Genomic DNA, 24520 nt, shown 5'->3' with positions numbered 1-24520 from the left:
TTTGCATCATTTTCTTTTTTTTTAAGTTTTTTTTAATGTTTATTTTTGAGAGACAGAGAGACAGAGACAGAGAAGCAGAGAGAAAGGGAGACACACAATGTGAAGCAGGCTCCAGGCTCTGAGCTGTCAGCACAAAGCCTGATGTGGGGCTCGAACCCATGAAACATGAGATCATGACCTGAGCTGACGTTGGACACTTAACCAACTGAGCCACCCAGGTGCCCCATCTTTGCATCATTTTCTTAAACATCGGATATTGTGTGCTGTATCATCAGGAGTGGCTAGGGAGAAGAAGAGCTGGTTATCTATGCTCTCTTATTTGTTATTGTTAATGCTCTGTCACATAGAAACATCATTAGCCAGTCTTAAAATTGTGTCTGTATAGGGATGAAAAAGTCTTTGCTTTGTGAAGTAATCAAGAGCCCTTCTAGTGGGTGAAGTGAATAATCTTGAAAATAAGGATTTTGTTACAACAAATTTTGATTGTTTGGAATGTTTTAAAATGTTTCATTACCTTGTGTGTGTGTGTGTGTGTGTGTGTGTGTGCGCGCGCGCGCGTGTGTGTGTTCTCTGACTTTCACCTGGAACTTATATAGGTAGGGCTGTGGTATATCTGACCTCTTGGTGACTGATTGCTTGCAGCATTTTATTTTTTATTTCCATCAAAAAGGCTTTGTGCAAATCTCCCCCCAGACTTGTTAGGGGAATTAAATGAAATACAGATTTTAAAGAGTAGAAAACCAGGAAAGAAGCAATGAAAATGACAGTTTTACTTGAATAAGACATTTGGTGATTTACATTTAATAAAAGCCACAGAGACCAAATCTACATCTTAATGACCAAAAATGTAGGAGATTTCATCCTAATGGTTATGTATGTATAATGAAGACAATGGCAACTCATAGATTAATTCATTTAGGGGATGAGAATTAACTATGTAGTATGTTGTACTGAGAATAAAACTACTGGAAAACTGGATTTGTATTCTTAGACTTGTCAAAAATATCATGCATTTCCCCCAAGTAGTCAATTTTTTGCTTATTAAAAATATCTTACTCTTATGCACCGATATAAATTGAAATGTCAGACTTTCAAGAGTACTCTGGAGACACTTAAATCCCTGATATGTCCTTGAAGGATTTTTCTCTGAAAATCCCCATCTATTGCAGGAGTTCTGACATAAGGTCCCTGAGCTGTCCACTTAACGTCCAGTAGACCTATTGTATGGAGCAGAAGTATTTCATGGTTGAAAGTCAGTCCCTAGAGTTCAACTTGGATTTCAATTCCTGCTCTCTGTCTAAATTGTGACAATTTAGATAACAAACAGATCTAACCTCTTTAAACATACTCTGTTGAAATGTCAATAGGGATCAAAAAATACTCAAGGGGTTGGTTATTTGGAGAACTGAAAATATGAGTGTAAAGTGCTTATTACACATTCAGGAGTTAATAATATGCCACATGTATACATTACTTTACACTTTGTAAGGCACTTTTGCACTCTTGATTCATTCAGCAAGTATTTAGTGTGTGCCAATTGTGTACTAAGCAATATTCAAGAAGATGAGCACATAGCTAACAAAGTAAATAGCTAAGAGATAGTTAATAGATTAAACAAAAGAAAACCTCTAAGCCTCAATGAGTATGTATTTTTTTTGGAAAGAAACAGACATCAAATAAGTACAATATATGATATACAAGACAGTGACGTATAACTTCCAGTTATAAAACAAGTCATGGAAATGGAAAGTACAAAATAGGGGATATAGTCAATTATATTGTAATAACAGGGTGTGGTGACAGATGATGACTGTACGTAATTATGGTGAGCACTGGGCAGTGTATAGAATTGCTGAATCACTCTGTTGTACACTTGGAACCAATATAACATTGTATGTCAACTACACTAAAATTAAAAAAAAAAAAAATCCTAATGTCCGGGAATGTAGAAAGATAGTGACCTAAGGACAGAGAGTTCAGGGACAGCAGCCTGCTTGTAGGGAACTGTTGAAAGAGAAGTGATATTGGGTAAAGATGTGATGGAGGTAAAGAAATAAATCACGGTGGATATCTAGGGAAGAATGGGCTGGGTTAGTGATCATCAAGGCCAGCATTCCTATGGCAGGAGCATGTGTGGAGTACTTTGGGAACACCAAGAAAGCCAGTGTGGCTGGATCAGAACGAGTGAAAGGGTGATGTCAGAAAGACAGCAAAAGGGAGGAGACTGTGTAATATGTCCTAAGGCATTCTGATTATTTTGGCTTTTATTCAAAGTGAAATGGGAAGCCCTTGAGGGCTTTTCCCGCAGGATGTGCTTTAAATTTTAACAAATCTCAGGGCACCTGGGTGGCTCATTCAGTTGAGCATCAGACTTGATTTCAGCTCAGGTCATGATCCCAGGGTCGTGGGATTGAGCTCCCCCATGTCGGGCTCTGCACTGAGCATGGAGCTTGCTTGAAATTCTCTCTGCCTCCCCCCAAATCAATAAATAAAAATAAGAAAATAAATAAATTTTAACAAATTCTCCTTGCCTCTTTGTTTAGAACCCACTAAAATGGGGCATGGGTGGGAGCAAGGAAATCAGTTAAGAAGCTATTTTAGGGGCACCTGGGTGGCTCGGTCGGTTGGGAGTCCGACTTCAGCTCAGGTCATGATCTCACGGTCCGTGAGTTCGAGCCCCGCGTCGGGCTCTGTGCTGACAGCTCAGAGCCTGGGGCCTGTTTCAGATTCTGTGTCTTCCTCTCTCTCTGACCCTCCCCCATTCATGCTCTGTCTCTCTCTGTCTCAAAAATAAATAAACGTTAAAAAAAATTAAAAAAAAGAAGCTATTTTAATAATCTAAGTGAAATGATCACAGTATGAGCCAGAGGGTAGAGATGCTCATAATAGATGATGGATATGGTAGAGATAAAGAGATGTGTAGATGTGTTGTATGTAGGATTTAAGAAAGTAGAATCGAAGCTGACTTCAAAGGGTTTTTGGGTTTGTATTTGTTTTTTGTTTGTCTGTTTGAGAAACCAGAGGGATGAAATTACCACTTAGTGACATGGGAAAAGCTGCATGTAAAAGAGGTTTGAGAAGGTGGGAAGATGAGGAGCTTGGTTTTGGACATGTTAAGTTTGAGATCTCTTTTAGGTAGAGATATCAGATAGTTGGCTATACAAGTATGGAGTTTTTAAGAGAGATCAAGCCTGGAGGTAAGAACTTTAGATTTGTAAGAACATAGATGGTCTTTAACGTGAGGAGACGGGAGTGCAGGTGGACGTATAAAGGTTAAACCCTTGAGATTGAGAAGATGAGCAACAACCAGTATGATGTAGTTTCCTAGGAGCCAAACGGGGAAAGCATTTCTAGGTTAAAGGAGTGCTCAGTCAAGCTGCTTGCCAATCAAGTAAGTTTGGGGCTAACTATTGTCATTGGATTCATTAACCTGGAGAAGTCACTGGTGTCCATGATAAGAACAGTTTCTGTAGAGTGAACAGAGGAAAGCTTGATTGGAGTGACTTCAGGAGAGAATGGTGGCATCTGGGGAGGAACTAGAGGTATCCAGTAGAAACAACACGCTGGAGATTGTCAGCTGTAAAAAGAAAAAGAGAATGGGGAAATAGCTGGGGTGGGAATAGGAGTTGAAAGGGTTTCCGGTTTTTGTTTTGAAGACGGATAAAAATCTTAGCATGTTTATATTTAGAGGAAAACAACCAATAACAAAGGAAAAAATGAGAGATGGAAGAAGTGCAGGAGCAGAATTTGAGAAGTGAAAGGGGATGAGATCAGGTAGACAGATTGGCCTTTTCGAGGACAAAGTGGATTGGTCCCAGGGATCAGCAAACTCTTCCTGTGAAGGGCCAGATAGTAAATACTCTATGTTTGTGGGCCATATGGTTTTTGGTGCAACTCCTAAATCTGTTGTTGTAGCATTAAAGGCAGCCTTAGACAATACATAATTGAATGGGTGTCCCATGCATCAGTTTACTAATCCTTGGTCTTCAATATCAGGAGGGAAGGCAGAGTATATAGGTATAGACAGAGATAGGTAAGTAGATATGGTAGTGGGGGCTTGCGAATGATTTTGTTTTCTCAGTAAAATAGGAAGAAAGGTCACGAGTTGCAAGTGAGGTAGGATAGACTGTTGTGAGTTTGAAGAGAGAAGGTAGTGAATGGACAAGGGAAATATACAATGCTTGCTGTGATTATGGGCTTCCTGAGGTTAGTGATTATAAATTTCAACTAAGATCATTCAGTATGTTGGGATGATTATCTCTAGCCACACCCACTAAAAGAAAACTAGAGGACAGGAATATATTTATGTTTGTGAGATGTATCCATGTTGTTGCTCATGTTTATATTTGACTCCATATAATTGTTGGGCAGTATTTCATAGTTTATTTTTCCACTCAACAGTTGATGGACATTTAGATCATTTCCAGGTTTGGGTTATTATAAATAACCCAAATGTTGCTTTCAATAATTGTGTACAAGTCTCTTTATGGACATATGTTTTTATTACTCTTGGGTAAATACCCAGGAATAAGATTTCTGGATTTTAAAGTAAAACTATGTTTTACTTTTTGAAAAACTTTCATTTTATTTTTACTAAGTTTTTAATTTCAATTCCAGTATAGTTAATGTACAGTGTTATATTAGTTTCAGATGTACAGTGTAGTGTTTCAACAATTCTATATATTACTCAATGCTCATCATGAGTGTACTCTTTAATCCCCATCACCTGTTTCACCACCCACCCCCCCACCTGCCCTCTGGTAACCATCAGTTTTTTCTCTATAGTTAAGAGTCTGTTTCTTGGGTTGCTTTTCTCTTTCTTTCTTTCTCCCCTCTTTTGTTTTTTTTTCCTTTTGCTCATTTGTTTTGTTTCTTAAATTCCACATATGAGTGAAATAATGTGATGTCTTTCTCTGACTGACTTATTTCACTTAGCATTATACTCTCTATCTCTAGCTCCATCCATGTTGTTGCAAATGATGATTTCATTCTTTTTATGGCTGACTAATATTCCATGGCATGTATATATGTGAGATACATCTATCTATCTATCTATCTATCTATCTATAGATAGATAGATAGATAGATCGTATGTTTGTGTGTGTGTGTGTGTGTGTGTGTGTGTGTGTGTATAGAGGTGCATGCATTCCTTTGAATTAGTGTTTTTTAAATTTTGGGTAAATACTCAGTGGTAGTTCTATTTTTAACTTTTTGAGGAACCTCCATACGCTTTTCTACAGTAGCTGTACCAGCTTGCATTCCCACCAACAATGTACAAGGGTTGTTTTCCCCCACATTTTCCCTAACACTTATTGTTTCTTGTGTTGTTGATTTTAGCCATGCTGACAGGTGTGAGGTGATATCAAGATACACTTACTTTTATAAAATACTGAGATACTATTTCTCAAAAAGATGGTACCATTTTGCATTCTTACCAGTTGCTTCAAATACTCCCCAACATTTAATTTTCTTACCTCATTGTAGTATTTCTACTGTAATGTTGAATAGAATTGTTGCCAATTGTTCTTCCTGATTCTAGTAGAAATAACAGCCATTCACTATTAAGTGTGATAGTAGCTGTAGATTTTTTTGTAGATGTCTTAACTGAATTGAGTAGATTTCCTTTGCTTCCTAGTTGGCTGAGTGTTGTTTTTTTATCACGTATGATAAAATTTCATTGAATTTAAATTTGATTGAATTTTGCCAAATTCTTTTTCTGCATATACTTAAATATTTAGATGGGTTTTCTTCTTTATTTTGGTGAATTATATTCATTGATTTCTAGATGTTACATGAGTTGCAAGAATTATTAACACAAAATATTTTCATAATATTCCCTTATCCTTTTAATGTCTGGCTATTAGTGGTATGTCAGATTTAATTCTTGATATTGTTAAATTGTGAATTCTCTTTTTTCCTGATTATTCTAGCTGAAGGCTTATTTTTTTTTGATATTTTCAAAATATCATAACTATTTCATTTATTTTTTTCTATTTTCCTTTTGGTTGATTTTTAGCTCTTTATTAATTTCTTCTTTTTAATTACTTTGCGTTTAATTCGATCTCTCTTTGATGCTTAAAGTGAAAACTCAGATAATTGATTTTAGATCTTTTTTCTTTTTAAACAGGAGCATTTAAAGTTATAAACAGATATATTCTTTCAGTTAAAAATGTTTTCTAATTTACCTTGTGATTTCTTCATTGGCCCATGGATTCTGTTTGATTTCCAAATATTTACTTTTAATAAGTACCTGATAATGATTTTAAATTTATTTAAATGCTTTTTGATTTTGTCAGAGAATATGATTTCAAACTTTTTGTTTATTCAGACATTTTTTTTTATGGCCTAGCCTAACATGTATCTCCTGGTAACCATACCACATTCCCTTGCAAAGTGTATTTGTCACTGTTGGATGTAGTGTTCTGTAAATATCAAGTTGGTTGATAGTACTGTTGAAATCTTTTATGCCTTTTGTCTAGTTATTTTTACAGCTATTGTTGAGAGAGTTGTTAAAAATCTCCAACTATATAAAATTATGCTGTAGGTATTTAGAAGCTCTGTTACTAAACATATACATATTTATAATTTTATCTAAAAGAGAAATAATATTACTTTAGTGTACTACTTAATATATCATATTACTTTAATAACAAGATAGTCCATGCAAATGGAAACAAAAAGAAAGCTAGAGAAGCTATACTTATATAAACAAAATACTTTAAATACAGACTGTAATGAGACTAAGAAGGGCATTACACAATGATAAAGAGGTCAATCCAACAAGATGATGTAATATTTACAAATATTTATGCACACAACATAGAAGAACCTAAATTAATAAAGCAAATATTCCCAGACCTAAAGGAAGAAATAGACAGCAATCCATAATAGTAGGGGACTTTAATCCCCCCCCCCATTTACACCGATGCATAGATCACTCCAACAGAAAATCAATAAACATCAGTCTTAAATGGCACATTAGAGCATATGTACTTAACAGCTACTTACAGAATATTCAATCTAAGAGCAACAGAATACATATTCTTCTCAAGTGTACATGGAACAATTTTCAAGATAGATCATATGTTAGGCCACAAAACAAGTTTTAATAAATTTAAGAGGATTGAAATCACATCAAGCAGTTTTCCAAACCACAGCAATATGAAACTAGAAATTAATTACACTAAGAAAAATGGAAATTTTGCACGTTTCTGGAGATTAAACAACATACACCTGCACAACCAGAGGATCAAAAATAGAAATCAAAAGAGAAATTAAAAATACCTTGAGACAAATGAAAATGAAAATGTAACATACCAAAATTTATAGATGCAGCAAATGCAGTTTTAAGAGGGAAGTTTATAGTAATAAACGCCTACCTCAGGAAACAAGAGAAGTCTCATATAAACAACCTAACTTTATATCTGAAAGAACTAGGAAAAGAAGAACAAATGAAGCCCAAACTAAGCTGAAGGCAGGAAATAAAAATTATACTAGGAAAAAATGGAGACTAAAAGGCAATAGAAAAGATCAATGAAACTAAGAGCTGACTCTTTGAAAACATAAACAAAATTGACACACCCTTAATTAGACTCACCAAGAAAAAAAAAGAGCGAAAACTCACATCAATAAAATCAGGAAAGAAAGAGGAGACATTACAACTAATATCAGGGGACACAAAGGATCCCAAGAGACTCCTAGGAATAATTATATACCAACAAATGGACAACCGAGGCAAAATGGATAAATCCCTAGAACTATACAACCTACCAAGCCTGAATCATGATGAAATAGCAAATTTGAACAGATAACAAAAATTACCGGTAAGGAGATTGAATCAGTAATCAGAAACCTCTCAACAAACAAAAGCTCCAGACCAGACACATCACTGGTGAATGCTACCAAACATTAAAGAAGAATTAATATCATTTTTTTCTCAAACTCTTCCAAAAAATAGAAGAAGGAAGAACTCCTCTAAACATATTTTGCAAGGTCAGTATTACTCTGATACCAAAATCAGACAAGAATACCACACAAAAAAATAAAATTACAGGCCAATATCCCTGATCAATATACCTGCAGAAATCCTCAACAAAATTTTAGCAGACCTGTTTCAAAAATACATTAAAAAGATCATACACAATGACCAAGTGGAATTTATTCCAGGGATACAAGAATGGTTCAACATCTGTAAATCAATCGGTGTGATATACCACATTAACAAAATGAATGATAAAACTCCTATTATTATCTCAATAGATGCAGAAAAAGCGTTTGATAGATTTAACATCCACTTATAATAAAAATCTCATAAGAAAGTGGATACAGAGAGAATGTACCTCAACATAATAAAAGCCATATGTGACAAGCCCACAGCCAACATTATACCCAACAGTACTCTATGATCAGAAACAAGACAAGGATGGCCACTCTTGCTATTTTTATTTAACATAAACATATTTATTTAACATTTTTATTTAACATAGTATTGGAAGTACTAGTCAGAGTCATTAGGCAAGAAAAAGAAATAAAAATCATCCAAAATGGAAAGGAAGAAGTAAAACTGTCATTATTTGTAGATGACATATTATATTCAGAAAACTGTAAAGACTCTATCAAAATACTGCTAGAACTAATAAGTGAATTCAGTGAAGTTTCAATATAGTCTGTTGTTTCTTTACACTAATTATGAACTATCAGAGAGATTAAGAAAGCAATCCTATTTACAATTGCATTAAAAGCATAAAATACTTAGGAATAAATTTAACCAAGAATGTGAAAGAGCTATATGAAAACTGTAAGTCATTAATGAAGTAAATTGAAGACAGTGCAGATAAAGGAAAAATATATTCCATACCCATGGATTGGAAGATTAATATTGTTAAAATGTCTATACTACTCCAAGCAATATGCAAATTCAGTGGAATAAATTATTCAGTGGAATAAACCTATATATATATATATATATATGATATATGTCAATTTATGACAGGTGAGCCAAGAATGTATAATTGGAAAAGGGCAGTCTCTTCAATAGTGTTTGGAAAATTGGACGATCACCTGCCAAAGAATGAAACTGAACCATTATCTTATACCCTACACAAAAATTAACTCAAAGGGGATTAAAGACTTGAATATAAGACTTGAAACCATAAATCTCCTGGAAAAAAACAGGTGATAAGCTCCTTGATATAGATATCTTGATGATTTTAGCAAAAGCAAAAATAAACAAGTGGGACTATACCAAACTAAAAAACTTCTGCACAGCAAAGGAAACCATCAATAAAATGAAAAAATAATCTACTGAATTGAAGAAAGTAATTGCAAGTCATATATCTGATAACAGGCTAATATCCAAAATTTACAAAGACTCATACGGCTCAAAAACAAAACAAAAAGAAAAGAAAAAAAGGAGAAAAACCAAAAATAAAAGTCCAGTTAAAAAATGGGCAGCAGACTTGAATAGACAACATCTAATTGGTCAACAAACACATGAAAAGATGCTAAACATTCTCCCAATCTCATTTGAATTTACCTTTTCCATTGTTAACAAACGTGAAAGCTCCCTCTATGAATTTTAGGTACAGACTTTTGTCTATAGCTCTTTCTCTGAGTATGGAAGTAATTATTGAAGCAACTTTTTGTAATACTCTTAAGTAAATAATGCATAACACTCCATTTCTCTGGTACATATAGTACTTGAATTGTTGCTAAAAGGGAATTTTTTAAAAAAGGAGTTTTTTTAACACGTAACTTTCAGTTGAAGTGTAAACAGATTAATAATTTAGGTTACAAGGCAGACCTCTAGCAGACCATGTATGCACACATTCTTTCTTATACTCTGATCATCTAGGACAGTGTTCAGGGATTATAAGGACCTCTTACAGAAATGTCAAAAAGGTTTTTTTGGATTCTCACATGATATTAATAATAGCTTTCTTTTTCGTATCCTTAGAGTAAAATGTTATGAAATGATAACGTGTTAATATAATTTAGTAGTACTTCTAAATTAATTTTCATCTTATTAATCACAGTTCCCCATGTATGAATTTGATAGTTTATTGCAGTATGAGATAAAAATTATTTGTAGTTGGGACAGGTATGTAAACACTTGCAGTTTACTCCTTGACCTCTGCTGGTTCATGACATTTGTTATTACATTAGCGTTATACTCTCTAGCACCATCCTTCTTGCTGCAAATGGCAAGATTGGCATTGTTTTATGGCTGAGTAAAGTTACATTGTATGTATATCCACTTCATCTTTAACGATTCATCTATCATTGGACACCTGGTAGCCTTTCGTATCTTGGCTATTGTAAATAATGCTGCAATAAACATAGGGATGCATATATCTTTTCAAATTAGAGTTTTTATTTTCTTTGGGTAGATGCCCAGTAGTGAAATTTCTTTTGATTGGTTTATAAATTATTAAAATTCAGACAAAATTTCACTATACATTATTTAACAGTGAAGTAATTTTATTTGAAGACTATGTTAAGTGAATGGTACAATACTTGTCCAAAGAAATATTATTTGCTCAGATTTCTTATTTTAGGATTAAAAAAGCAAATGGATATTTTCTAATTTTAATATGATTTCCTGAAGAGAAGGCATACAGTGATGTTCACATTTTTCTCCATTTCTATTCTTTCATCTCTGAAATGATAAAAATCTTAATAGAATTGACCATCATGGTTTCTAACTTAATATCTGGAATTATAAATGCCTCCCTCCTCTCCCCAGAAAACCCTTAATGCCATATTCTTCCTTTAAAAGGACAGTCCCTTCTCTGTTTCTTTGGACTCCTTTCTTTGACATTCCAGCATCTTTTCCTCACAAGGTGTTCTGCATTTTCAAAATGACCTCCATCTGAATAATATTGGCTAATCTTTTCTTTTACAACATTCTCAAGTGTATCATGCTCTTGTCATGGTCATCGGTTTTATGCTTCTTGGCCTTTCTCTAACCCACCTCAATGTTTTCATACCAAAGTCATTTCTTTCCTATGTCTCCTATTCCCATCTTTCATGGGTATTCTTCCAGTTATTCCATTCTTCGGAGCTTTGTCTCAATCTTTTCCTTCTTCCTTTAATCAGTAACCAAGTCTTTTAAAATGTCTTGTCAAAATCCTTTTGCATCAGTTCTGTGCTTTGTTTCTGCAGCTACTATTTTTTCCTTTCTTAGTCTGTTGTATATATCCCTACCAGAATAATGTTACTCAGCATTCTTTTGGTAATGTCATTTCTCTTCCCCAAATTTAAAGTTTCTTAATATTTTCTACCAGGTATGGTAAATTCACTGTAGGGCTTTCAGGACCCTTAAAATCTGCCATTATTCTCCATTTTCTCATGAAGTTTCTGATATATCAGGAAATTTTCAGGTATACTACTGAGTTTACACCAGTTTGATATATCTATCCTGTGTTATTGATGAAAGTGAAATGCTATGGAAACACAGAGAATGGTGTGTCAATATATTCTATTTCAAGGAATTAAGTAAGGTTGTTTTTGATTGCTAGATTGACATATAGCATTTGATTAAAAATAGAAAAATTGACTTGGAAATATGACTTGTTAAATTAACACCCATAGGTATAACTAATTGCAGTTTCGGGCAACAAGTGATAAGATTTTGGTTTTTATGTTAGTTTCCACTTCCAGGTTAGAAACATTAAGACCTATATTAACTTTTAAGATGTAGTCTCTATTAATTAGTTCTTAGTTTTCCTCAGGACCAAGGGTAATTGATATAACTGTCAAGTCTTTACATTCTAAGTAATATTGTTTCTATCTGCAGAAGTTACTATATTTTGCTAGAAACCTTTCTTTCTAGTAGAGAATCTCGCAGCTCTTCAATACTCACAAAAAAGAGCCGAACAAACACCTGAGAGGTGTCAACCTCTCAGGAGACTTTAAAACAGTGCAAATGATGGAATATATTTTTCAGTGTTCTAACTGATTATTAATACTAATATAGTGCTTACCATACTTCCAAGGCGAGAGACAAGAACACCAAGTATATCTTTGTTAGGTTGACCTATTTGTTAATTCTCTGTGGTGGTCAAATCTAAGAATAAAAAGTGCACTTGGCCCCATAAGTGCATAGCCTAGGCAAACCTGTTTTCTACATTACTTAATGTGAGCCTCCTTTGACATCATAGAAGACTTTTTCTGACACAGGGTGTCACTGGTAGTCAGTGGGAATGTGGCAAGTGCAAAGAAAAGGAGGGATATAAATTATTGCACTTTTCCTTTTGGATTTTATAATTATTTGGCTTAAATTGATATGTAACTAGTTAACCTTCCACAAATGGTTAATACAGATAGCAGAATATTACTCTTTCCTTGAAAAGCTGAAATCATTTGTCTCCCCTGAAATAATCAGGAATGCTCTATCTTTGTCTTTTCTATTAGATATTTTAAATTGTAAGCCTTATCAGAAAATTGCTTTATATGTTCTATTCTTGTTCAGACTTAGTTGTTCTTGGGGTAAAATGCAGTTCTGTGACTGTCTAAAATAAAGCTGAAAAATGAAATAACTCTAACTAGAGAGCTTTGTGGCTTCCTCTGAGATACTACAAAATAGTTTCAGACATCTTTAATATTTAAACCAGATCTAAATTGTGTTTTTACACGTTGGCTTAAATTTCTATTTACTTTTAAATATTAAATATTTACAAACATCTCCAACTACATTAAATAATACTTGCATGAAAAGTATGTCAATATTATTTTTTCTACTCTTTGAGCTTGAAAGAGATCTGATGAGCATTGGGAGTTAACTGCAGAGGGATATCATCAAAAAGTAATGTTTGCAGAACATTTCACAGGGGTAAGAAGCAACTTTAACTGCTATTTCTATTTCTGTAGGTATCTTCTCAGTACTCAGCTTGGCCTCCGAGTGCACAACCCTTGCTGCTGAACTTCCCAAAGTATCCTACGTGAAGGCCCTTGATGTGTGGCTCATTGCTTGTCTTCTCTTTGGGTTTGCTTCTCTGGTGGAGTATGCTGTCGTGCAGGTGATGTTGAATAACCCCAAACGAGTCGAAGCAGAGAAAGCCAGAATTGCAAAGGCTGAGCAGGCAGATGGAAAAGGTGGAAATGTAAATGCTGCTAAAAAGAATACTGTGAATGGTACAGGGACTCCTGTTCACATTAGCACTTTGCAGGTAAGAATGACACTGGCGAAAGTATTTCCCCCATCTGCTCTGCAGTTCAGGAGAAAGGTACTTTTCTGTGGGTGTGAAGCTTTGATAGAATTGGTGCTCCCTCATTCTTCTCTCACAGATAAAAAGGAACTGAAACACATCGAACCTTTTTGTAAGAGAAATAAAAAATACTTAGGTCAAATACTAATTAATAAAAAGAAATCAACACCTTATCAACTTTCTAGAAGACTTTCCATGGAGTTTAATGAGACGTTTCTTCTTTGATGGGTACCATTGACTGTGGAGATATTGTCAAAGCTACAGACCCTCCTGTTCTTTCTCACCTGATAAGCCTCAAAGGCCAGAGGATTGCTGGAAGCACTGACCTTTTGCCCACTTGGTAGATTTAGGGGAGCCCATGCTCTTGATAAAACCCCCTTCCTGTTCCCTATCAAGTTAGAGAGTTCCACACAGAATATGGCCGGCAGGCTACTTACTTACGGGATGCCTGGCCTATGGGAAAACTATACCGTAGTCAGGGATCTGTCCAGCCCAGTGGTGAGTACTTGCAGCAGAATTGGACCTTGCCTTGTCACTTGATCATTGGTCTAAGAGTAATGGTCAGTGCCTTTAGATTCTGATAAATTCTGGATCAACAGGCTGTTTCATGAATTTAGGATAGGTTTCTACTTACCCCAAAGCTCCCCTGATTGATACCTTCTGTTTGGGATGACCAGTAAACCAGGAGGCTATTGCCATTGAGCTTATTAGCCTGGTACATTCCACAGGAGACTAATAGGTTCACACCATCTTACAACCTTGAAAATCTTGCCTTCTCTGCCTATATTTTGGCCCAATATTACTCTTTCAGTTTGTTATCTACCATCACACCCCTTACCTAGAATGTTAGACAAGTATGCCAGGTGCATATTTGTAGATATGAAAAGTAAACTATTTTTGTGGTGCTGCCTGAAGGTATATTTTTTAGAAAATTTTAATTTCTTGTAAAGTCATTAAACTCATTTTCTGCATCTACAGCCAAGTCTCTGTAGTGTTAGTTGCTACCTTGTGGGAGGGTTTTTAAGGCCTTATGATTCTTTCATACCCTAACTCTCTTTATGATAAATAAAGCTAAACTGTTTGTTAATAAAGAACGATCATGACCTTAGAGAAGTCATACATTTGACATATCTTTTTCCATCCTTTTCCATCCAGCATGTCTAAATCATTATGTTTGAAGTGAGTTTCTGGTTGACAACATATATAGTTGATTTATGACCTTGAACCGCTCCACCACTCTCATGTTTTAATTGGTATGTTTAGATGATATGATTTAATCTAAGTAGTGATATGTTAGGGCTTCAGTCTATTGTTTTATGTTTTCTTTTCTGCTTATCCCATTTTTTACCTCCCTCTTTTCTGTTTCTTGCTTTCATGAAGGTTACTTTAAACATTTTCGAGAATGACATTTTGTGAGTTTTCTATATTGTGTTTGAAAGTGTGTCTCTTTATCCATCTTGTTTAGTGATTGTCCTAGGTACTAATTATATGTACATAACTTATCAAAGTCTGCTGGTGTCATTATTTTACCAGTTTGTGTGATGTGTAAAAATATCACATCCTTTAATGTCACTTTAACTTTCTATTTATGATAGACTTGTAAATATTTCTGAGAATCTAATTAGAAAGCATTCTACTTTTTATTTCACCATCGAATATACTTTAGGAAACTGCAAGGGAGAAGGAAAGCTTATTGCATTTATGCATATTTTTGCTCACCATGTTCTTTCGTTTATTCTGATATGTCTTTCATTGTTTACTTATAGAGAATTTCCTTTATTCAATATTTTGGGGAGCATTGCTGGTAACAAATTCAGCTAGTTTTCCTTCATCTGAGAAAATCTTGATTTCCCCTTTATTTCTGAAGGATATTTTCAATGGGTATAAGATTCTAGGTTGACAATTCGTTTCTTTTAGCATGTAAAAAATATTGTGCCTCCTCCCTCCATCTGGCTTCCATGGCTCCTGATGAGAACTCCTCTTCATTCATATTGGTTTTCCCCTGAGGGTAAACTCATTTTTGTCTGGCTGCATTCAAGACTTCTTTTCGTCTTTATTATCCTTAAAGTCTGTGTTTTGGTGGGGATTTGTTTGGGTTTATCCTGTTTGGGATTTATTCAGTTTATTTAAAAATGTAGGCTTGGGGCGCTGGGGTGGCGCAGTCGGTTAAGCGTCTGACTTCAGCCAGGTCACTATCTCGCGGTTCGTGAGTTCGAGCCCCACGTAAGGCTCTGGGCTGATGGCTCGGAGCCTGGAGCCTGTTTCCGATTCTGTGTCTCCCTCTCTGTCTGCCCCTCCCCCGTTCATGCTCTGTCTCTCTCTGTCCCAAAAATAAATAAAAAACGTTGAAAAAAAAAATTTAAAAAAAAATAATAAATAAATAAATAAAAATGTAGGCTTATGTTTCTTGTCAAATTTGCAGTTTTCGACTGTTATTTTTTTGAGTACCCTTTTCAGACCCACCTTCTTTCTCCCGTCTTTCTGAGCCTCTGATGACGCAACTGTTAAATCCTTTGTTATAGTCCCACAGATCCCTGAGACTCTCTTCATTTTGTCTGGTCAATATTTTTCGGTTTTGTTCAGATTGGATAATTTCTTTGGTTATATCTTTTAATTCAATGATTCTTTTTTCTGCCCCTTCGATTTTTTCTGATGAGCTTATCCACTGAGATTTATATTTTGCTGAATGTATTTTTCAGTTACAAAATTTCCATTTGGACTTTCTTTTTGCTGAGATTTTGTATTTCTTTGCTCAGGCTTTCTATTTGTCAGTGCTTTCAAACAAATGTTCATAATACCTGATTGAAATATATATATTTTTTTTATCATCCATGTTTTAGAACCTCTCTCAGATGATTCTAACACATTTTTCATTTCGGTGTTGTTATCTACAGACTCTATTTTTTAAAAAATTCAGTTTGAGATCTTCTCCAGTTCTTCATATGATGAATGGTTTTCTGTTGAAACCTGGACATTTTCATAGTTTGTTATGGACTCTGAATCTTATTGAAACTTTCTGTGTTAGATGGCTTTCTCTGGCCCTGTCCTGCTGGGAGAAGGAAGGGTGCTGCTTCAGGACTTCAGTGGAAGTAGAAGTCCAGGGCTTGACACAGTGTAGCTGGGGGCTCTTTATTATTGCAGGGTGGGACTGCTAGTTTTTAATTACCCATGTGGTCTCCACTGATACACAGTGTGTGTGTGGGGGGGGTGCCCTCATTACCACTTTGTGGTGATTCCTGCCCCTCAGCTAGGGCTCCTATGACATCACCTCCAGTGTGGAAGAGGAGAAGCGGTCTGTTTCTGCTGGGTAGGGGTGGAAGTCCATGCTGCCTGCACAGTCTCCTCTGATGCAATGGGGGAAGCAGGGCCTTGTTAGTGGTCTATGGAGATGGGAGTCCTCTCTCCTTAATGGGTCTTCTCTGATACCACTGTGGTGGGAGTGTTGGGCACCTTGTTACAGCCTCTAAAGGTGGAAGACTCAGCTCCCCACTCAACCTTTGCTGGCGTGGGTGGGGATGGGGTCACCTTTTTGTGTGTGGTGTTTGACTGGACTAGAGAGAACATTGTCTAAAAGTTTTTTGTCTTGGGGCGCATGGGTGGCTCAGTTGGTTGAGCGTCCGACTCTTGATTTCGGCTCAGGTCGTGATCCCAGGGTCATGGAATCAAGCCCCATGTTGGACTCTGTCCTGAGTGTGAAGCCTGCTTGAGATTCTCTCTCTCTACCTCTGCCCTTCTCCCTGGCATTCTCTCTTTCTAAAATTAAAAAAAAATAAACAAATAAAAATTAAAAAATAAAGTTTTTGTCTTGCTAAGCTACTCTTTTCTTTGTCCTTTGGATAGAGAAATTAGACTCTTATTGGAGCTATTTTTATCTGTACCAATTTCATTTTGAATTTCAGCTCCTTCAGCTTCAAATCTGGGATATATGAGGCAAAAAGGACACTCAACACCGTGTTGTTCCATGCGTCTGAAGGTCCACAACTGGAGAATTGTTGTTTCTCCACTGTTCACAGTCTTCTTAGGTTTGTTTTATATAAGGTCCAGTATATGTCTACTATATCTTCCCGGGAGCAGAGTTCCCCAATACTCTTTTCAAGTCTCCCAGCATCCTCACTGAACCTGTAGCCTGGCTGCCACACCCTAGTGATTAGACACGTCACTGAGCTACTCTTAACACTTCAGTTATGTGACAGCTGCTCTACCTATCGGACTGTTTCAGACTTACTGCATTCCTGCACCAGGAACACACCTTTTCAGAGAAATATTGGTTCTTTCCCCCAGTATTTTACTTTACTTTCTGTTATGACCCAAACCACCAAATAGTACCTTGGAAGAGCTCATGGCTGGTTAAGGGTGCTTCAGAACATAAAAAAAAAAAAAAAAAAAAAAAACCCAAAAAACAAAAAAACTGGTATTTGAAGCATGCTAGCTCCTTGTGAGGAACTTTGCTTTTCCTTCTAAACATACTTATTTCCCCATTCCAGAAATGGAAGGAGGAATACTTGAGCCCCCTTTTTTATATGGACATGTCACTATATGGACTCCTTAAATATGTGGCCCTAGCTATCAGTCCCCCAATGTATATCTCCTAGTCTTTTACCACTTTCTCATTTTTCCTACCTACTAATCCCCCTACCTACTAACTTGAACTCTGGTTAAGTGATCTAGAGAAGAAAACAAAGACGTTCTATGGAATGGGTGCTTGATTTTCAGTAGTGCCACAACCAGCTCCATTTTATGGTATGTCACGGGGTCTGGATGATTGCAGAAATTATCTAGTAATAGGGAACACCAATGTGCAAGGAATTTGGAATCTTAATATATTCGATGCAGTGGGATTGATACTAGAGATTCATTGGAAGCAGATTTTCAGAGTACTATAGAACATATCAAAATTATTTGTGAAAATAGATACAAAGGATAAATAGGATCTAGAACATTAGACTGAATTATTTATTTTTTATCAAAGAATAATTGCTACACGATATTGAATTAGTTTCATATGTACAACATAATGATTTGATACTTATATACACTAGGAAATGTTCAGTGCAGTAAGATTTGTCACCATCTCTCACCTTACAAAATTGTTACAAAGTTATTGACTTTATTCCCTATGCTGAAATTTACCTGTTGTGTCTCACTTATTTTTATAAATAGAAGATTGTATCTTTTAATTCCTTTTACCTATTTCATCCATCCTCCTGCCCCCCTCCTCCAACAACCATCAGTTTGTTCTCTGTATCTATGAGTCTGTTTGTTTCGTTTTGTTTGCTTGTTTGTTTTGCTTTTAACTCCAAATATAAGTGAAACCATACAGTATTTACCTTTTACTGACTTATTTCACTTAGCATAATACTCTCTAGGTCCCCCCATGTGGTCACAAATGACAAGATTTCATTCTTTCTTGTGGTTGAGTAATACTCCATTGTATGTATTTACCACATCTTCTTTATCCAGTCATCTATCAGTGGACGCCTAGGTGCTTCTATACCTTGGCTATTGTAAATAATGCTGCAATAAACATTGGGGTACATATGTCTTTTTGAATTAGTGTTTTCATTTTCTTCAGATAAATACCCAGGAGCAGAATTGCAGGATCAAATGGTGGCTCTCTTTTTAATTTTTTTCGGGAACCTCCACACTACTTTCCAGTTTACATTTCCACCAATAGTGCACAAGGATTGCCTTCTGTGTACATCCTCACCAACACTTGTTACTTATTATCTTTTTGATAGTAGCCATTCTGACTGATGTTGTATGATAACTCATTGTGGTTTTGATTTGAATTTTCCTGATTGTTAGTGATGTGGAACATCTTTTCATGTGCCTGCTGATTATCTGCATATATTCTTTGGAAAAGTATTCAGGTCGTCTGCCCAGTTTTTAACTGGATTGTTTTATTTTGTTTTTGATAGTGAGTTATATGAGTTCTAATGTGAATGTTAGCACATTTGATATTGTCCCAAAGATCCCTTAAATTATCTTACGTTTTAAAATCCTTTTTTCTTTTCGTGTTCAGTTTGGGCTATTTTCACTATCTTGTCCTCTAGATTGTTGATTTATTATTCTATATCATATAATCTGCTGTTTATTCCCTCTGATGTATTTATCATTTCTGTTATTGCATTCTTCAGCCCTGGTTGGTACTTTCTTATATTTTCCAGCTTTGTTAAAGTTCTCACCGTGTTCATCCTTTCTTCTCCTGAGTTTGATAGGCATTTTTATGACCATTACTATGAACTCTTTATCCAGTAGATTGCTTTGCTCCATTCATTTAGTTCTTTTTCTGAGGTTTTGTCTTGTTCTTTTATTTAGAACATATTCCTCTGTCTCTTCATTTACCTGACTTTCTCTATATGTATTGGGTAGTTCAGCTCCTTTTCCTGGTCTTGAAGGAGTAGCTTTATGTAGAAGTTGTCCTGTGGGGCCCAGAAGGGCAATTCCCCCGGTCTCCAGAACAAGGTTGCTCCAGGAATGTCCCCTGTGTAGTCTGTGTGCACTCTCCTATTGTGGTGGGGAAATGACTGCTGTGGGTACATGATAGGTGGGAGTGGCCCTGGACCAGCTGGCTGCGATGCCTGGCTGTCACTGCTGCAGATATACTGGTGGGTAGGGTTATTATGCTGTTGGCTGTAAGGCCTAGACAAGGCCCAGGCTTGTTTGACACTCTTGGTGGATCATGCCCTCTGACATTAGCAGTCTAGAGGGAAAATCCAAAATGGTGCTCCCCAGTGCCAAAATCAGCATGGCAGAACAAGATAGTAAAAATGGCTGCCTCCAGTGTCTCAGTTCCTGGGGAGAGAGAGGCCCAGCTTTCTCTTGCCTCTCTAGTGGGTGCATTAGTAAGGAGGCCTCCTTCACCTATAGATATGCACTTTTTGATTGTATTTCTTGCACTGCTTTCCATGTCAAGTGAGCCAGCACATGAGCTTTTTAAAAGTGGGTTATTCTGTCACTACAGTTTCATAGTTTTCCTTACAAGGATATGTTCCTTGTAAGTTTTCAGAGTTGAGTATTTTGGGGGTTCCTCTCTCCTGTGCAGAATCTAAGGGGTAATGTGCCTTACATGGAGCTCAAATCTTTCACTCCTCAGGGTAAATAAATCTCTGTATCTTTGAGATTCCTCCGATCCATGGAGTGCTGCATCTCGGGTGTGTTTTTATCCTTAGCGAGACAGTGTCTCTGCCTCTTCAACCCATTTTGTTGTTCCTTGTTGCAGAGGCTCTGTTCATCCAGCTTCTCAATCCCCTTCATTGCACTGCTTTCCATGTCACATGAGTCAGCACCTAAGCTTCTCAATCCAGTTTCTCAATCCCCTTCAGAGGGAATTATTCCATATGCAGTTATGGATTTGTTATGTCCATGGGAGGGGTGAGTTCAGAATCTTCTATGCCATCTTGAACTCTCCCCCAGAATTATATTATTTAAACTTTAGCCTTCAGGCATTAAAATAATTTCCCAATGAAGAAAACTTCATCATATTTAAGAACTTCTGTATTTCAATTCTCTATGTTTGGGTTGCTAATAGAAACACACGTGTCTTAATTCTGAACCTGCTACATTCTGCTACAGAAGTTATAGAGTGATGCTTAGGGAGTTTAAAAGTTGACCAGAAATTTTAATCTCCAGAAATAAATGTAAATTACTCTCATTGCTTACAGGCCAAATGCAATTTCTTTTTAAAAAAATTTAATGTTTATTTATATGACAGAGAGAGAGAGAGTGCAAATGGGGGCAGGGACAGAGAGAGAGGGAGACAGGATCTGAAGCAGGCTGCAGGCTCTGAGCTGTCAGCACAGAGCCCAATGCAGGGCTTGAACCCATGAACCGTGAGATCATGACCTGAGCCTAAGTTGGACGCTTAACCAACTGAGCCACCCAGGCGCCCCCAAATGAACATTGGACCTATGTAGTATTTGTACCCTGAGAAAGATTTCAGAACGTGAATGCATCCGAAAATAGCTTAGTTATATATATATATATATATATATATATATATATATACACGTATATATATATATATACACACGTATATATATATATATATACGTATATATATATACACACGTATATATATATATATGTATATCAAGCTTTATCAAGCTTACACATTTGCTTGATAAAGCTTACACATTTGCTCTAAGTTTGATATATATAGATATCAAACTTAGAGCAAATGTGTAAGCTTGATAAATTCAGTAAGATTGTTACACATTGACACATAAAAGTATGTAAAAAAAGAAATTAAAAAATTGTTTCTTTTTTCATTGATGGTTTTCCTGTGAAAAATATAGTTTTTGGTTTCAAAATGCATCTGTTCCAGTGTATTTTGCTTTCAAATCACAAACTTTTGCTAAGTAATTTCAATGAAATTGTTAGCAAAACCCAACGTCGGCTGCTTGCCACTGGAAAGGTAATACTCAAAAGACAGGTGCTGGCCGGAAAGGAAAGATTCCTTTATTTAGGAGTCTGGCAACCTGGGGAGACAGCGGATTGGTGTCCAAGGACCATCTCCGAGGTTCCAGGTTAAGGAGCAGGGTTTTTAAAGGGGAATTCAGGGTAGGAGATTACATATATGTTGATGAAAAGGGCAGGGAAACTTATGACTATTCATGAGGAAAGGTGGAATACACACATTGAGCAAACATACATGCAGCATCCATCCCGTGTTCACTTTGGGGTGGGGACTTAACACCAGAGGAGGAAAAATTCAGCTCCTGGCGTCAGTCAGGAGGTTATTTTACGCCAAGGACAAGGGGCTATGGGCATGTTCCAAGAGCTGGTATAAACTCGAATGGGGTCTTAGGCTCATTATCTGTTAAGGAATGCAGGGCTTTGCTTGTTCATAGGCTGGAACTATATCAGTTGACCTTGAGTTCAAGCCTCTGTAGAAACAGCTAGTGGATTTGTTAGTGGGGTCTGAAAAGACACAATAGCTGATTAGGGAGAAACAATTCTCTAAAAAACAACCTTTAAACTTTCTGCTGGTTTCAATCTCATTAACACTGTGGGGCATGGTTTCAAAATGATATGTCATTTATTTTTAGACAGCATAGGAATAGTCATTGGAAGCACAGTGAAATTTGGATCATAGGAAATTTTTGATGCTGATATTTAAAATAATACTGTCCTTGCTAAGAAAAGGGATGATATAAAAAAATGTAAGAGCAATGATAGTTTAATCTAGCTTTTAACGTGTTTTTATAATTTTAGCTGCATACATAAATCTGTCATCATACATACATAATTTTCCAGGTAAATTTAGGACTTCCTCAACCATTACAATATTTTGTTTACTAACTTGTTTGTTCACTCACACATTTCTTTCTTTTAATTCAGCAAAAACAGTGAGGACCTACTGTTGTTAATACCACCCTATTCTCAATGCCTAGTGTGTGCCATGTACCATTCACAAGAAAGTTGTGAATGAAAGACAAAAATAGTATCCTTGCTTTTGGATTTGATTGAATTAAAAATAAAATCTACTGTTCATGCTTCAATGGGATAGTTGTTTCTTATGGTAATGTTAAATTTTTAAAAATAAGGAATGACTTAAATTTAGTAAAATATATAGAGATTATTCCCTTCTGAACGTGTTTTCATCAACTGCAGAAGGTATCTTTATCACCACGAAATCATGCGTAAGTCTTCTGGTCAAGGAATATTGCATAAGGTTATTTGCCTTTAAATGTGTGACTCAAACTGAAAAGGACAACAAAGAAAATCTTAAAAGCTTCAGTTTGAAACATTAGTAAGTTATTCTCTGCATCATTTTTTTTTTATTCTTGACAGTTTCATTATCATTTTTGCTACCTCATTTTTGCTACCAGTGATTTTCAAAAGTGACAAGTTTATATGATGAAATTAAAACACATATTTATCTGAGAAAAATTGAGAAATTTTAGATTGGGGATTAATATAACTAAGATCACTTTTAATAATGCATTATGTAGGGTTAGTATCTCATTTATAAGGAGTTTATTGAATCTCTCTTCATGTGATATTATAATTGCTTAAAACATTTTAATAAATTTGTACTTTTATGTACAAATTAGATATGATAATTATGTGTGGAGAGTATTAACTAAATAAAAAGTTATGTTTGTATAAAATCTCTGATGAATGGAAAAAGGGGAGAGCAGCCAACTTGTTAATGAATCATGAGTTATTTAAGGAATCTGAGGACTTCTTATTTCTTTCTCAGTTGTGTCACATAATTAAAAAATATTTCTGTAGAAGAGGTTCTCTCCATCAGTACACGCACACACACACACCCCTACTCTTTTCAAATAGAAGAATCTTCAACTATGTTTCTAAAAGAGGTTTTAATAAATAAAATGATTGAAGATTTAGTATAACCAAATTGAAGCCCTTTGGAGTACTTTTCTATTTTATTATTTTAACATTGAATAAATTATTCTTCTCTTACTGACAAGTTTACTGTATTTAAATAAACTCTCTGAATAAATATAACATCCTGTGTCACATTTTGAATAAACTGTGTAGGTAAAATTTTAAAATTATTCAAATTGCTAGCAGAATCTAAGAATATGTTTATGTAAATAAAACAGATTAGAAAATGTGAAGCATTTATGTGTGACTTAGGTTATAATATCATATAAATTTGATTACTTGTTTAGTTATTTATAGCTACTAAAACTATACTTATAGCTATGTAGGTGTGTATAAAATATGACTTAAAGCAAATGTATTTCTCATGTAAATATGCATCTCTTTCTTTGTGAAAAAGTAAAATCACCGAGAAGAAACATGCTTCTTAAGTCTATTGGCAGAAGCCAGAAATACTCCTTTGTTTTGATAAGTGGATTCTAAAGCACAGTTAGTGAATCTAAAACTTTAGATTTCTTAGAGAATTCTCAAGGGAGAAAGACTGGGATATCTACAGAGTCCCAGATTTTGCAGATTACTCTGAGAGTCTGAGGATAGTGCACAGATTTGATATGTAGAGCCTGTTCTCAACCTCTGTTCCAGTGAAGGTAGTCATTTTAGTCTTTACAAAAGTTCACTGGTACATACTGAGACCGAATCCTCAGATAGCACTGGAAAATTTGAGCTTTAAGTGCGGGCTTCCTTCTGGCACACTTACACGGAAAGTGTGTGAATGTGAATATGATGAGTCTGTGTATGTGCATGAGTCTGTCATGGTGGTGGAGCTTAAATGACAAACCGCTTGCTGAAAATGGCCTTTTGAAATTTCCAATTGGGAAATTTAAGTGGAAGGTCTAAAGGTAAATTTTATATATATAAAGTCTATTTTCTATCATATATAATCATTATATTCATAATTC

At 35.6% G+C, this 24520-nt stretch overlaps 1 protein-coding gene across 2 annotated transcripts in view; it reads left to right on the top strand.

Moving 5' to 3' along the window:
• Positions 1–24520, top strand: part of GLRB (glycine receptor beta) — a 95977-nt gene that overhangs the window by 67861 nt on the left and 3596 nt on the right. For both annotated transcript variants that reach the window (XM_019441159.2, XM_019441161.2), the window contains exon 9: positions 12871–13169. In XM_019441159.2, coding sequence (XP_019296704.1) covers positions 12871–13169 — 299 coding nt within the window. The remainder of the gene's footprint in view (positions 1–12870; positions 13170–24520) is intronic.

This window comes from Panthera pardus, unplaced genomic scaffold (genome assembly GCF_024362965.1).
Source record: "Panthera pardus isolate Hobbes unplaced genomic scaffold, ASM2436296v1 HiC_scaffold_13, whole genome shotgun sequence".
NCBI lineage: Eukaryota > Metazoa > Chordata > Mammalia > Carnivora > Felidae > Panthera > Panthera pardus.
Note: the sequence above shows the minus strand (reverse complement) of the source record. Positions and strands in the feature narration are given on the sequence as shown.